Here is a 12,899-nt window from a genome sequence, read left to right on the forward strand (position 1 = left end):
CACCATGAGAGAACAGTTTGTATTTTAATTCTGAACTCACATTTTCTACGTTTCTGAAATTATACCAGGGCACACACTAAAGCTTTTCTACCATTACCCTAATTATATTCCCGCTCTATTTCAAAAATTTTTAGTTGGTCCTAATAAATATATTCTCCAGCAGATTTTTTAAAAAAAATATCGTTCTGATGGGCTGATTCAGTTGCAAACGTTTTATAAATAGACCAGTTCCCTTTAAAGCTTTGTTTTCTTGTTTGTTTTTAAGGCAAAAAGGCTTCTTCTTTCAATCCATCTTGTTTCTGAATAGGAAAGCAAACCGTTTGCAAAAATCGGCTGGTATAGCAAGGTGAAATATGTGTAAAATGAGCTACTTACCTTTCCCCATGTATGTCCATGACTACTGATCTTGGCAATTTATTCAAATATGCAACTGGCCATGCAAAAAAAATCAATACGGGCAGTAGGGAAGCAAATGAAACCTATCTTCTGTGGTCTGCCAATTAATGAGTATGGAAATGAGGCTCTGCTTATAACCCTCAAACTATAGAAAGGGCTTTGAGGCTAGATGATTGGTTTTCCCCACAATCATCTTTTCCTTTAACACTCTGCTCCAATGTATTGCTATCTTTGAATTTAAAAAGGTAAAGGTAAAGGACCCCTGACAAGTAAGTCCAGCCGCGAACAACTCTGGGGTTGCGGCGCTCATCTCACTTTACAGGCCGAGGGAGCTGGCGTTTGTCTGCAGACAGTTTTTCCGGGTTATGTGGCCAGCATGACTCTGGCAAAACCAGAGCAGCACACGGAAACACCGCTTACCTTCCCGCTGGAGCGGTACCTATTTATCTACTTGCACTGGTGTGCTTTCGAACTGCTAGGTTGGCAGGAGCTGGGACAGAGTAACGGGAGCTCACCCTGTCGCGGGGATTCAAATTGCTGACCTTCCAACCGGAAAGCCCTAGGCTCTGTGGTTTAACCCACAGCGCCACCCGTGTCCCTTTTTTCTTTTTCTTTTCTTTTATTTTCTTTTCTTTTTTTTTTTTTTGCATTTAGCATATGTCAGTTGAAGACTGTATGGGAAATGCACCTGGAAGGCAAAAATTATTTCAAGCAGTTAGTGATCTCCATGTAGCCAGTCTGGCAAGCTACACAGGCTATCTATAAAACCAGATAAGTTTGACAGAGTTTCTCTGAACCACGTACACAGACTGATCAGTCGCAGGGCTGTGCAAACTGAGGCTACCTGGGGGAGTCGCTTCGCTGCTTCTTGGGGGCTTCCAAGTGACAGATATAAGTGCTTGAGCTTAGTATGTATACATTGCTTGCTGTCTTAAAATAAAACCTTTGATCTTCTCACTCACTTGTGTATTTTGTATTGCTTCTGAATCTCTCATTTTAAAAGAAGCACTTTGCCTTTGGCAAGAGGAAGACCTAATTCATGTTATAAAAAAATGGGCTGCAAGTTTTTTTTTAAAAAAAAAGCAGAATAGCATACCTCAGCAGCTTTAATATGAAGCATCTGCCCATCAGCTACGATCCCCATGTTAGATGAGGCTGCAACCATCCGCCCGTTCTTGTACCAGCTGATGACAGGAGGTGGAACGGCATTGGATTCGCACTCTAATGTCACCGGAGTTCCCACTCGCACATTCACGACGGAAAGCGCTGCTCCGCTGTGGTCTTTTATGCTGGGAGGAACTTAGTGGGAGGGAATATAAGCAATGTTATTTCCTTGGCTTTCACCAGAAGGAAGAATCGCTACTTTAAAGAGGAACAACAACAACAACAACAACAACAATAATTTATTCATACCCCGCCCATCTGGCTGGGTTTCCCGAGCCACTCTGGGCGGCTCCCAACAGAATATTAAAAATAGAATCAAACATTAAAAACTTCCCTAAACAGGGCTGCCTTCAGATGTCTTCTAAAAGTCATATACAGTGGTACCTTGGTTTAAGAGCAGCTTAGTTTAAGAGCAACTTGGATTAAGAAAGCTGCAAACCTGGAAGTAGGTGTTTTCGTTTGTGAATTTTGCCTTGGAAGCAGAACATGTTTCGCTTCCTGTTGAGCGTAAACTGAGTCCCCCGCTGCTATGAGAAAGCACACCTTGGTTTAAGAATGCTTTGGTTTAAGAACGGACTTCCGGAACGGATTAAGTTCATAAACCAAGGTACCACTGTAGTTGTTTATTTCCTTGACATCTGATGGGAGGGCATTCCACAGGGCGGGTGCCACTACCGAGAAGGCCCTGTACCTGGTTCCCTGTAACCTCACTTATTGCAGTGAAGGAACCACCAGAAGGCCCTCGGCGCTGGACCTCAGTGTCCGGGCTGAATGATGGGGGTGGAGACGCTCCTTCAGGTATACTGGGCCGAAGCCATTTAGGGCTTTAAAGGTCAGCACCATCACTTTGAATCGTGTCCGGAAACGTACTCAGAATGATTAGACATTAACATTTCCCCCACTTTCAATATTATTTCATTTTAAAGCTGCAGAAACACACCATAAACAGTAAGGAAGCTCTTTCTCTTGCTTTCTCCAGCGCTGTTTCTGGCTATGCAGACATATTCTCCACCATCGGACAGACGGGCCCTAGGAATCTGCAGCGTGCGGCCCCCTGAAATGAAGAAGAAGAGAAGAAGAGCTTGGATTTGATATCCCGCTTTATCACTACTCGAAGGAGTCTCAAAGCGGCTAACATTCTCCTTTCCCTTCCTCCCCCACAACAAACGCTCTGTGAGGTGAGTGGGGCTGAGAGACTTCAGAGAAGTGTGACTGGCCCAAGGCCACCCAGCAGCTGCATGTGGAGGAGCGGAGACGCGAACCTGGTTCACCAGATTACGAGTCTACCGCTCTTAACCACTACACCACACTGGCTCTGTCAAAGTTGGCAGAGCTGTTCAGACGGGTTATCAGATCACCACTGCTTGAACAGAATTTTACAAAAGTTTCATGTTGAAATGGAACAGGGGCAAAAGAGAGAGGGGGGGTATGTTTTTAAAAGAGGGGTGGAGAGAGATTCATGACAGATGCCATTGCTGCCCATGTGATACACACTGATCTTAGTGGGTTTTTTTAGTTCACAGGCTTTGACCACCACCCAATGAGCCAGACAAACGGCCCTTATCCTATTCCCTGACAGTGGCCAGGCCACACTGTGCCTGAAATACCACTCAGCCACACACGTGTGAGCTTGCAGAGACCACATCCGTACATTCCTGCACCCCAGGCCTCTTCTCTCCCGCTCCTTCCATGCCCACCGAAAGCTCCAGGCCCTGCCCTCTGGCACCAGTGAAAGGGTGGGAAGGCAGTGTGTGTTTGAGAGAGCCTGGAAACTGTGTCATGGGCGCCTCCGATGCCTCGCCCTGTTGTGGGCATTGCAAGATTTGAAGGGGGGCACCAGTCATAGCTGTCAACTTACAGATTTGAAAATAAGGGACCAGCAGCCTTGAAAATAAGGGACCAGCAGCCAAAATAAGGGATTTCGTATGTTAAACTTCTGTGCCCCTCCGAGCCAAAGGCAGAAAGCCCAGCCAGCAGCCAAACGAAGCCTCAAGCGGTGGTTCCCACAGAGCAGCAACCCGGCAAAGGGGATGCAGCAAGGAAAACCACAGTCACCTCTCCGCTGGGAAGCGCTGAGCAAAGGCGAGTCCCCAGGCAACGCGGCCGATTTGATCGGCACAAGGCATGCAAGCTCCACCCCCCAGTCGTTCTTAGACTCCTTATTGGGTGAGCAACGCAGCCAAGGAACACAGTTGGAGCTTCCCTCCTCCCTGGCCGGCAGGGAGGGAGGGAGAGGAGCTGCTTCCTTTGAAACCCAGGAAATTTACAGGACATCATCAATAAGGGACAGCAGCAGGACACGGCGCTGGGATAAGGGAGTTTCCCGCCAAATAAGGGACGGTTGACAGCTATGGCACCAGTACTACGTACAGGCACGCACTTCCAGAAAAAAACACTGTAACAGTGAAGAATGTCAAGATTTCCAATAATAAGTGAGAAAAACAATTGTCACATGCCCACCAATGGCCACCAATGACTTCCTTGTTGTGTTACTGGGATAGAGGGCAGACTCTGTTCTAATAAAAGAACCAGGTAACAAGAAAGCAACGTTAACTCATCGACTCTTCCAAATAATTATAAAATTTCCTTCCAGTTCCTTGAAAGGTTTTAGGTATCTGTGCTTTTCTTCAAATGATATCGTTTTGCATACACAAGTTATGCCAAATATATTACTGGCACTGCAGGGACCGATGAAGAAAAACATAGTGAACATAAATTTGGCCTATCAACTTTCCTTGTCAGTTTTGACAAGGTCCTGGGAAAAGAAGTGGAATCACTTGAAGGGGGAAAATATCCACCATAGCAGAGTTTGCTCACCTGGCACTATAAGAGCGTTTGTGTTCAAGCTGATGGGTTTTCCATTCTTCAGCCAACTGAGATCAGGAGGTGGGAAGCCAGTGACCTCACAGGTCAAGGAGATGAAGTTATTCACCACAACAGTCAAATTCTCAGGATTTATGCCAACAATACTCGGAGGAACTGTCAAAAGATACACAAGCCCAAATTTTATATACTTGCCAGGAAAACCACACTAAGTTTCACTAAGCGACTGGAAAGTAAAATATTGACAGGGTCTTTCCTACCATAATGCTGGAAACCATCTTATGCAGGAGGAAAGCCCAGAAATGTTTTCCTTTGTTTGCTTGTTTACCAAGGGAAATATGTCCAGTGCCGGCCCACCCATGAGACAAGGTGGGGCAACTGCCTCAGGCAGCAGAATCCACAAGGGTGGCAGACCCCCATGTAGATCTTTATTCCCCCCTGTTTCTGACAGAGATTTTCATTCACCCCTTCTTCCTTGGTGGGGAGGTGGGTGCCATTTTGTGGTTCGCCTCAGGTGCCAAAACGTATTGGGCCGGCCCTGGCTATGCCCACACACTCACACCTGCAACACCAGAGGTGGCTGCAGCAGTGAGCAGCTTTTGTGGCCGCTCAGGGAATTAGGAGGCCAAACAAGGATTAGGATAGTGAAAGCATGAAGAACAGAACATGAGCCAGAGTTCCAAATGCATGATTTTTATTTTATTTTGCTATTTTGTACACGGAGAAAAAACATACTTTGGTACTGACTGAGAGCAGTAAGCAAAATAAAGAGTCGAAGAGAAAGCCAGGGGCAGTAAGCTTGTCAATGGATATGGAGAGCGATCAAAGAGTGGAAGGTTTGAGAGCAAAGTTAAAGAGTTCAGTCTTTGACATGTTGAATTTGAGATGGTGATGAGACAACCAAATGGATAAATCAGGCAGACAAGCAGAGATGTGGAACTGGAAGGAGGGGGAACGATCTTGGGTAGAGAGATATAGCTGTGTATCATCAAAATATATTAGGTACTGAAAGGAATGGGAACTGATGAGGTTACATAAGGTAACCAAGATGAGGTGTGGAGAGAAAATATCAGGAAATCAAGAACCAAACCCACAGAGCCTTGGAAATGCACTGCAGTTTTCTGAACACAGCATGTATTCTGCTTTAAGTCTCAAGCAATGTTGCCTTGCTTTATCCCTCATTTAATATTAGGAAAGTAGCCATTGTTTTTGAAAGCAGGAAGAAATGGCAGGAAATGCTTCACATCTTGGCGCTGAAGGGAAATAACTCATGCTAGTGAAGGACTATGTTTTTTGAATCAGAAAACAGCACAAACTGGGTGGCCCTTCTCATAAAGATCCCCAGCACTGTTTTGCAAGGGAAGTCCCAGCCAAGGATTAATTTCCTACATAGGTTTTAAGAGAAAGATGGAGCTAAATTAAAGGGATCGCTTCATTTGAAATGATAGACAGGCCTTTTAAAAAACAACAACATGGAGTTTACAGTTGACAAGAAACATTAAGGGCAAACCAGATGATGTGTTAAATGCATAAATTGACTTCCCCTTTCTCTTCTCCTCCTCCTGTGCAGTCATGAGGAGGAGCTGGGAAGCTTTTGCTTCCGTTTTAAATAAACTGAAGCTTGTTATGTTGTCCAAACCCAACAAAGTTCAACTATGGCTTGCTTGAAACAAATCAAATTCTAACTGTGGTTTATGAAGCTGGCTACTAACATGAGTTTGACCGAACTGTGGGAGGAAGTGGAAGACAGGAGTGCCTGGCGTGCTCTGGTCCATGGGGTCACAAAGAGTAGGGACACGACTAAATGACTAAACAACAACAACAATTGTCTATGGAGGCACAGGTTGATTCTGTTTCCAGGGCAGCTGTCTACCAGCTCCATCTGGTACACCAGCTGAGACCCTACCTGCCCACAGACTATCTTCCCAGAGTGGTGCATGCTCTAGTTATCTCCCGCTTGGACTACTGCAATGCACTCTACATGGGGCTGCCTGTAAAGGTGACCCGGAAACTACATCTAATCCAGAATGCAGCAGCTAGACTGGTGACTGGGAGTGGCCGCCGAGACCACATCACACCGGTCCTGAAAGACCTACACTGGCTCCCAGTATGGTTCCAAACACAATTCAAAGTGTTGGCACTGACTTTTAAAGCCCTAAACAGCCTTGGCCAGTAGACCTGAAGGAGCGCCTCCACCCCCATCATTCAGCCCAGACACTGAGGTCCAGCTCCAAGGGCCTTCTGGCAGTTCCCTCACTGCATGAAGGGAGGATACAGGGAACAAGGCAGAAGGCCTTCTTGGTAGTGGCGCCCGCCCTGTGGAACGCCCTCCCATCAGATGTCAAGGAAATAGAGAACTATCTGACTTCTAGAAGACTGTTGGGGTTCAGAACTTACTGGGTTAATGTTTGTTCTGAGTGTGCCTCCCATTCTGACGTTTGAAAGGAGGGAGGAGCTCTACTTGTTGTTCTCTCTGTGTCTCTGAGAGAGGACGCCATGAATGCTAGCAGTCCAGGAGGAGCTGAGGAATGCTGAGCTGTAAATATTTGCTGCAATAAAGAACTGATGAATTTGGACATACACAGTGCTTGGTGTGTTTGGATCTGAAGCAGACTGCAACAGGTTTTTGATCCGCTGTGTTTTTACTCTGCAAGGCGAAACCGGAGAAGAAGAAGGTCTGAGAGCAGCGTGGCTGGGAAGCGTGCCGGACCACTGGGGCTAATTGAGGCCATAAAGCAATTAACTGGCCAGTGCAATTAAGATCTTATCAGATCGTCACAGGTTATGGGTGACCTAATTACCGCTAATAAAACTGTTGCTGGGAGTCTGCCGGTGAGCTTTGAAGTCTTGAAGTCAGCTTGGCAATAGCTGGAAGACGCTACTGAAGCGGCAGAGGTCTGCGTTCTGTGTTTTGCCTGCTGCAGAGAGGCAAGAGTTGCTGAAGCAGAGAGCTGAGAAAGCAGCTGTGAGGAATCGGGTGCCGGAGAGCTGACTGGTGAAACGTGAGTACAGCAGCTGGGGCCCCGGGAAAGAGGAGAGAATGGCAGACAGCCAGGTCTTTGAGGACGTTCCGCTTGAAAAGCTCACTTTAAGAAGTTGGGCAACCTGGTCCAGAAGAGTAAGGGGTTGGTTTCTGGTTACTGGGCTTTGGGATGCAAGCCAGAAAGAACCACGTCCCCTGAATCCAGGTCCTGAAGGGACAGACATTACAGGCTTTGAGGCTGCGTTGCCTGAAGATAGCCAGCAGAGAATGCAAAGAGAGCTTGCTATGCTAAAAGCATGCGTACATGCATCACTTTTGCCCAGTTTGGAGGGCGTAAAGTCAGCAAGGGCTGCCTGGGAGGTGCTGAGAAGTTTGTGTGAAACTTCAGCAGGAGGCCAGAGCCCTGAAGAAGTCATGCAGAGCCTGGAGATGGCTGTAGCCCCAGTCCCTGAGGTGCAAGTCGGGGGGGCTGTGAGTTCCAAAGGCAAGTTTCAAAAGTTTTCCACTGTGAGTGCTGAAGTGGAACGCAGTTTCAGCGAGGGCAGGGCTGGCACTGAGTGCTCTTCCGGAAGAAGGGGGGCCAGGCCAGCTGAAAGGAGCCCTGGGCAGTATTTTTCCACTGGGGATCGTCGTCGTCAGCCAAAGTCTGGGAAGCGGCGTAGAGCTAGGCGCTTCAAGGTCAGCCACCTGGACAAAGTGAAGATAAGGCCTAAAGAGTCGCGTGGGAACGCAGAGGCCAGGCCGGTCTCCAAGGCAACGGAGGAGGCTACTTCTACGGAAGCTGCCAAGGTCCTGAGCAAGGGGGAGTTGGTTGCCAAGACAACCAGACAGAACTGCTGCAGAAGCCCAAAGAGAGGGGGCAGCGATACGTTTGTTGCCAGTATGGCTTTGTTTGAGGACAGATCTGAGAGACACACTGATTTTCGCTTTTTAATCGACTCAGCAGCTAACTGCAACCTGATCCCAGAGACCCCTGCAGTCGAGATGTGGAATTGCAAGGCAATTCCGGCTGGGAAAACTGTTCAGTTTGCAAGTGGGGAAAAGAAAAATGTCAATAACATTGCAAATGTATTGTTTTCTGTTTTGCAGGAGCAGATGGAAGTTTGCATTGTGCCGGGAGTGCAACACTGTATTTTATCTGTGCCTTATTTGTTGAAAAAGGGGTTTAAGGTTTGCTTTGAACACGATGTTTGTACAATCTCCAAAGGAGGGAAGCAACTGGTCAGAGTTGCAAAGGGGCAGAATGATCTCTTCATTCTTAAAACGTCTCTGGAGGGTGTGGGGAAGGTTGAGAAAGCACAAGCCCTGCGTGCTACAGTTCCCACTCATGTTTCATGTTCGTGTGTGTGGCATAAGAAGACAGCCCATGCTTGTCTTGAAGAACTACAGGTGCTACCTGAGGTTTCCAAAGGCTGTAGAATTGAAGAATGTGCAAGAGTCCTAGATTGTCAGGCTTGCAGACAGGCAAAGGTAAGAGGGTGCAGTTACCCCAGGGTGGAGAGGGTAACCACAAAACCTTTTGATCTTGTGCACATAGATCTGTTGGGTCCCATGAAGGAACCAAGTTTGGGAGGGGCCAGGTTTCTGCTGACACTGCAGGATGATTTTTCGCAGAACACCTGGACACATGGTCTCAAATCCAAGGAAGATGCAGCACAGCTGATTAGATGTTGGATTGAGGAGGTGGAACTAATGTTCTCCACCAGAGTCAGGGAAATTGCTAGTGACAGAGGTTCACAGTTTACTGGGTCTGCTTTGCAGAAGTTCTTTCACAAGAAAGGGATAAGTCACACAGTGACTTCTCCTCAACAGAGGGGGGTGGCAGAGCTCAGAAGTGAGGCTCTGGTTAAGGCTGCACAGGTGATGCTGTCAGATTCTGGGTTACCTCCGAAGTTTTGGATGGAGGCAGTTAAATATGTGAGCTTCACCTGGAATCGGTCCTACAATTCAGTGGTAGGAGACACACCGTTTTTCATGCTTCACGGGAGGAAGCCTCAGGTACACTTCCTCCGTGAGTTCGGATCAACGGCCTCGCTGCCGGTGCCTGAAGCTTTGCGAGGGCCAGGTGAACCCAAGTTCCAGAAAATGATCTTCTGTGGGTATGAGCCAACGGCTCGTGCATGGAGGTTTGCATATCCGTCAGGTGATCAGAGTAAGCTGCTGATCAGTAAACACGCTGAGTTCTGTAAGCAGGAGGAAAGGTCAAAGACCCCTGCCAGACGCGATATTCTTTCAGAATGTCTTTCTGATTCAGAGCAGGAAGGTTCTGATGAGGAGGAAGGAGAGCCAGGGGCTGAGTCTGCTGATGACGATCAGCTCACTGACCAAAGTCAGGAGCAGGATGGGGCATCTCCGCAAGTTGTAAAAAGGGAGCCCAAGAGTGAGCCTAGTTCTCCTGTGAGGGTAATTCCAAGGGTTCGAAGACGCGTTAAGTCAGAGGGGGAATCCCGGGATGCAGAGGACACACCTGCTGACCACAGTGAGTCAGAGGAAGTGCCTGAGTTTGTGCCCAGGAGGTCCAGTCGCACAACGAAGGGAATTCCACCTGCGAGGTATCAGGCCACAGGTGCGTGGGTAGGTTTCGCACAGTGCGAATCTGAGAGTTGTGAGGATGTTCCACAGATGCCTGACAGGAACGCCAGGAGAGGGCGCAAGGCATTGGGGAAGGGATTGATCTCACAGAGGTCTGCTAAGGTACATCCACAGGTCTTGTCAGAATGCTCGACAAGAGGGGGTGTTGGGGTTCAGAACTTACTGGGTTAATGTTTGTTCTGAGTGTGCCTCCCATTCTGACGTTTGAAAGCAGGGAGGAGCTCTACTTTTTTGTTCTCTCTGTGTCTCTGAGAGAGAAGGACGCCATGAATGCTAGCAGTCCAGGAGGAGCTGAGGAATGCTGAGCTGTAAATATTTGCTGCAATAAAGAACTGATGAATTTGGACATACACAGTGCTTGGTGTGTTTGGATCTGAAGCAGACTGCAACAGGTTTTTGATCCGCTGTGTTTTTACTCTGCAAGGCGAAACCGGAGAAGAAGAAGGTCTGAGAGCAGCGTGGCTGGGAAGCGTGCCGGACCACTGGGGCTAATTGAGGCCATAAAGCAATTAACTGGCCAGTGCAATTAAGATCTTATCAGATCGTCACAAAGACATCTGAAGGCAGCCCTGTTTAGGGAAGTTTTTAATGTTTGATGTTTTATTAGGTTTTTAATATTCTGTTGGGAGCCGCCCAGAGTGGCTGGGAAACTCAGCTGGATGGGCGGGGTATGTATGTATGTATGTATGTATGTATAAATAAATAAATAAATAAATAAATATTATTATTTCAAACAAACCACAGTTAATCTAGATTAATCACAGTTTAGGATTTAGGCATAACACTAAGCTGTGGTAAATTGAAATAGAAAGTGAGTTTCTCCAATCTTTACCTGTGAGCCATGCTGCTAGAGCATAGCAGGGAGAGGAATATGCACACCCGAGGTTTCCCGTCACAATAAAACCACAGTTTATCACAACATCCAAAGACAGTCAATAAAACAGAGGAACAGATTTTTTTTGTAACTGTTCTTTATATGAATGTAATCAGCCAGCATCTTAGAAAATAGCTATCTTACCATGAACGTTAAGATTAAAATATTTTTTGGCACTTCCTGCAGTGTTCTCCACAGTACAGACATACCTGCCCGTGTCTGTTATTTGGGAACTGAGGATCTAGACGGAGAAGATAAAGACATTGAAACAAGACATTTATTCTAAATTAATAATGTCTAGTCAAATATCTATGCTGGCTCATGCAACCCAGCTAAATGATCAGTATCGGTTATAGCTATTACTACTCTGCATAGTAACTTTATCCTCATCAAATAGTCATTTGCCTGCTGTGGTAAGTTGCCACCACTTAGTAAGCTGTGTTTGTGGGTGCTATATTTCAGGTATATTCTAGGATGCACAGGCTTTTTAAAAAGTACACTGACAGAAGGAGGAGTTATAATGAATATAATTCAGAGGCTATTTGCTGAGGGAAATCATACCATCTCTGAAAAGATGCAATAGCACTGAGTTAAGTACGGTGACATGGTTGGCGCTGTGGGTTAAACCACAGAGCCTAGGACTTGCCGATCAGAAGGTCGGCGGTTCGAATCCCCGCGATGGGATGAGCTCCCGTTGCTCGGTCCCTGCTCCTGCCAACCTAGCAGTTCGAAAGCACATCAAGGTGCAAGTAGATAAATAGGTACTGCTCCGGCGGGAAGGTAAACGGCGTTTCTGTGCACTGCTCTGGTTCGCCAGAAGCGGCTTAGTCATGCTGGCCACATGACCCAGAAGCTGTACACTGGCTCCCTCGGCCAATAAAGCGAGATGAGCGCTGCAACCCCAGAGTCGGCCATGACTGGACCTAATGGTGAGGGGTCCCTTTACCTTTACTAAGTACGGTGAAAGGGAACAGGAACTGCCCATAGGAATCAAACACCATTTATATAAGGAGTGCCTAAGAATATTAAGGAATTCTATCTTACGGTAGGGTAGGCTCACTCAGGAGTTGCTGTCCATAAACGGAAATCCAAGAATCACTGCTTGAAAAAAGAAGGTGCTCTATACAAAGCAAATTGCTTCTGAAGCTGGATCTGGTCTACTGGCTACCATTTGGTCATTCCTCTTTTAACTGAAGTGTCTCCACTTACCTGAAGTGTTCTTCCATTGGCTAAGAATTTGTGTTGGGAGTCTTCAACCAAGAGCTGCCCATCTTTCTGCCAGGTTATGCTTGGATTAGGGCTGCCACTGGCCACACATTCCATCACCGCCATGTTGCTTATCAGCACAGTGACCTCTTCTGGCATGTCCCCATTGGCTCCATTAATGGATGGTGGCACTAGAATCGATGGAAAATGTCAAGGAGGAAGCGTTTTCTTCATGAAATTTCTAACCATCATGTCGAGCGTCTCACATATTTGCACATTTGAATGCAGCCTGAGGAGAAGCCGGTAATTGCAAACTATAGTGGGCAATCCAGACATATTACAGCCATGGCTTTGAGATGTATAACCCACAGTGAGTTATAATGTAGCATTTGGACTTGAGCCATTTTAGCTCCGCTGAAGCCTGGCCAAAGTGGATTGAGAGTGAAATAGAATCTGGATTTCCGATTAATACCCCAAGATGCTGAATAGTCTTACTGTGCTTAAAGCCACCATTCATAAACACTGATCAGGGCTAAAAAAAACTTAAATTCGTGTATTTTAGATTTAAGTATATTGCCGAAAAAACTTGGCTGAATATTAAAAAAGAGAATTCAACAGAGGGGACACCTTTTCAGTGATTAATCTAACACATTTATCAGGGAAACACAGTAGCCCTAGGCCTTGCTGTTAATGAAGGCCTAATTAAAACACACACACACCCTACATGGAAAGACACTGAAACACAACTCTTTTATTACAAGTAGATACAGAGAATGTTACGTGGTCTAGAATAGGAGGCATGGGTTTGTGTGTTTTAAAAATCCCTGTGAGGTCAATAATGACTCCAAAGGCATAGGGCTT

General features: G+C 46.6%; 1 protein-coding gene across 2 annotated transcripts in view; it reads right to left on the minus strand.

Moving 5' to 3' along the window:
- HMCN1 (hemicentin 1) overlaps positions 1–12,899 on the minus strand; it is a 325,809-nt gene that overhangs the window by 87,217 nt on the left and 225,693 nt on the right. For both annotated transcript variants that reach the window (XM_079980967.1, XM_079980966.1), the window contains 5 exons: positions 12,042–12,229; positions 10,977–11,073; positions 4,378–4,539; positions 2,501–2,614; positions 1,493–1,695 (listed from right to left, as the gene is read on the minus strand). In XM_079980967.1, the coding sequence (XP_079837093.1) occupies positions 1,493–1,695; positions 2,501–2,614; positions 4,378–4,539; positions 10,977–11,073; positions 12,042–12,229 (764 nt within the window). The remainder of the gene's footprint in view (positions 1–1,492; positions 1,696–2,500; positions 2,615–4,377; positions 4,540–10,976; positions 11,074–12,041; positions 12,230–12,899) is intronic.

This window comes from Podarcis cretensis (genome assembly GCF_951804945.1).
Source record: "Podarcis cretensis genome assembly, chromosome: 6".
NCBI classification, from domain to species: Eukaryota; Metazoa; Chordata; class Lepidosauria; order Squamata; family Lacertidae; genus Podarcis; species Podarcis cretensis.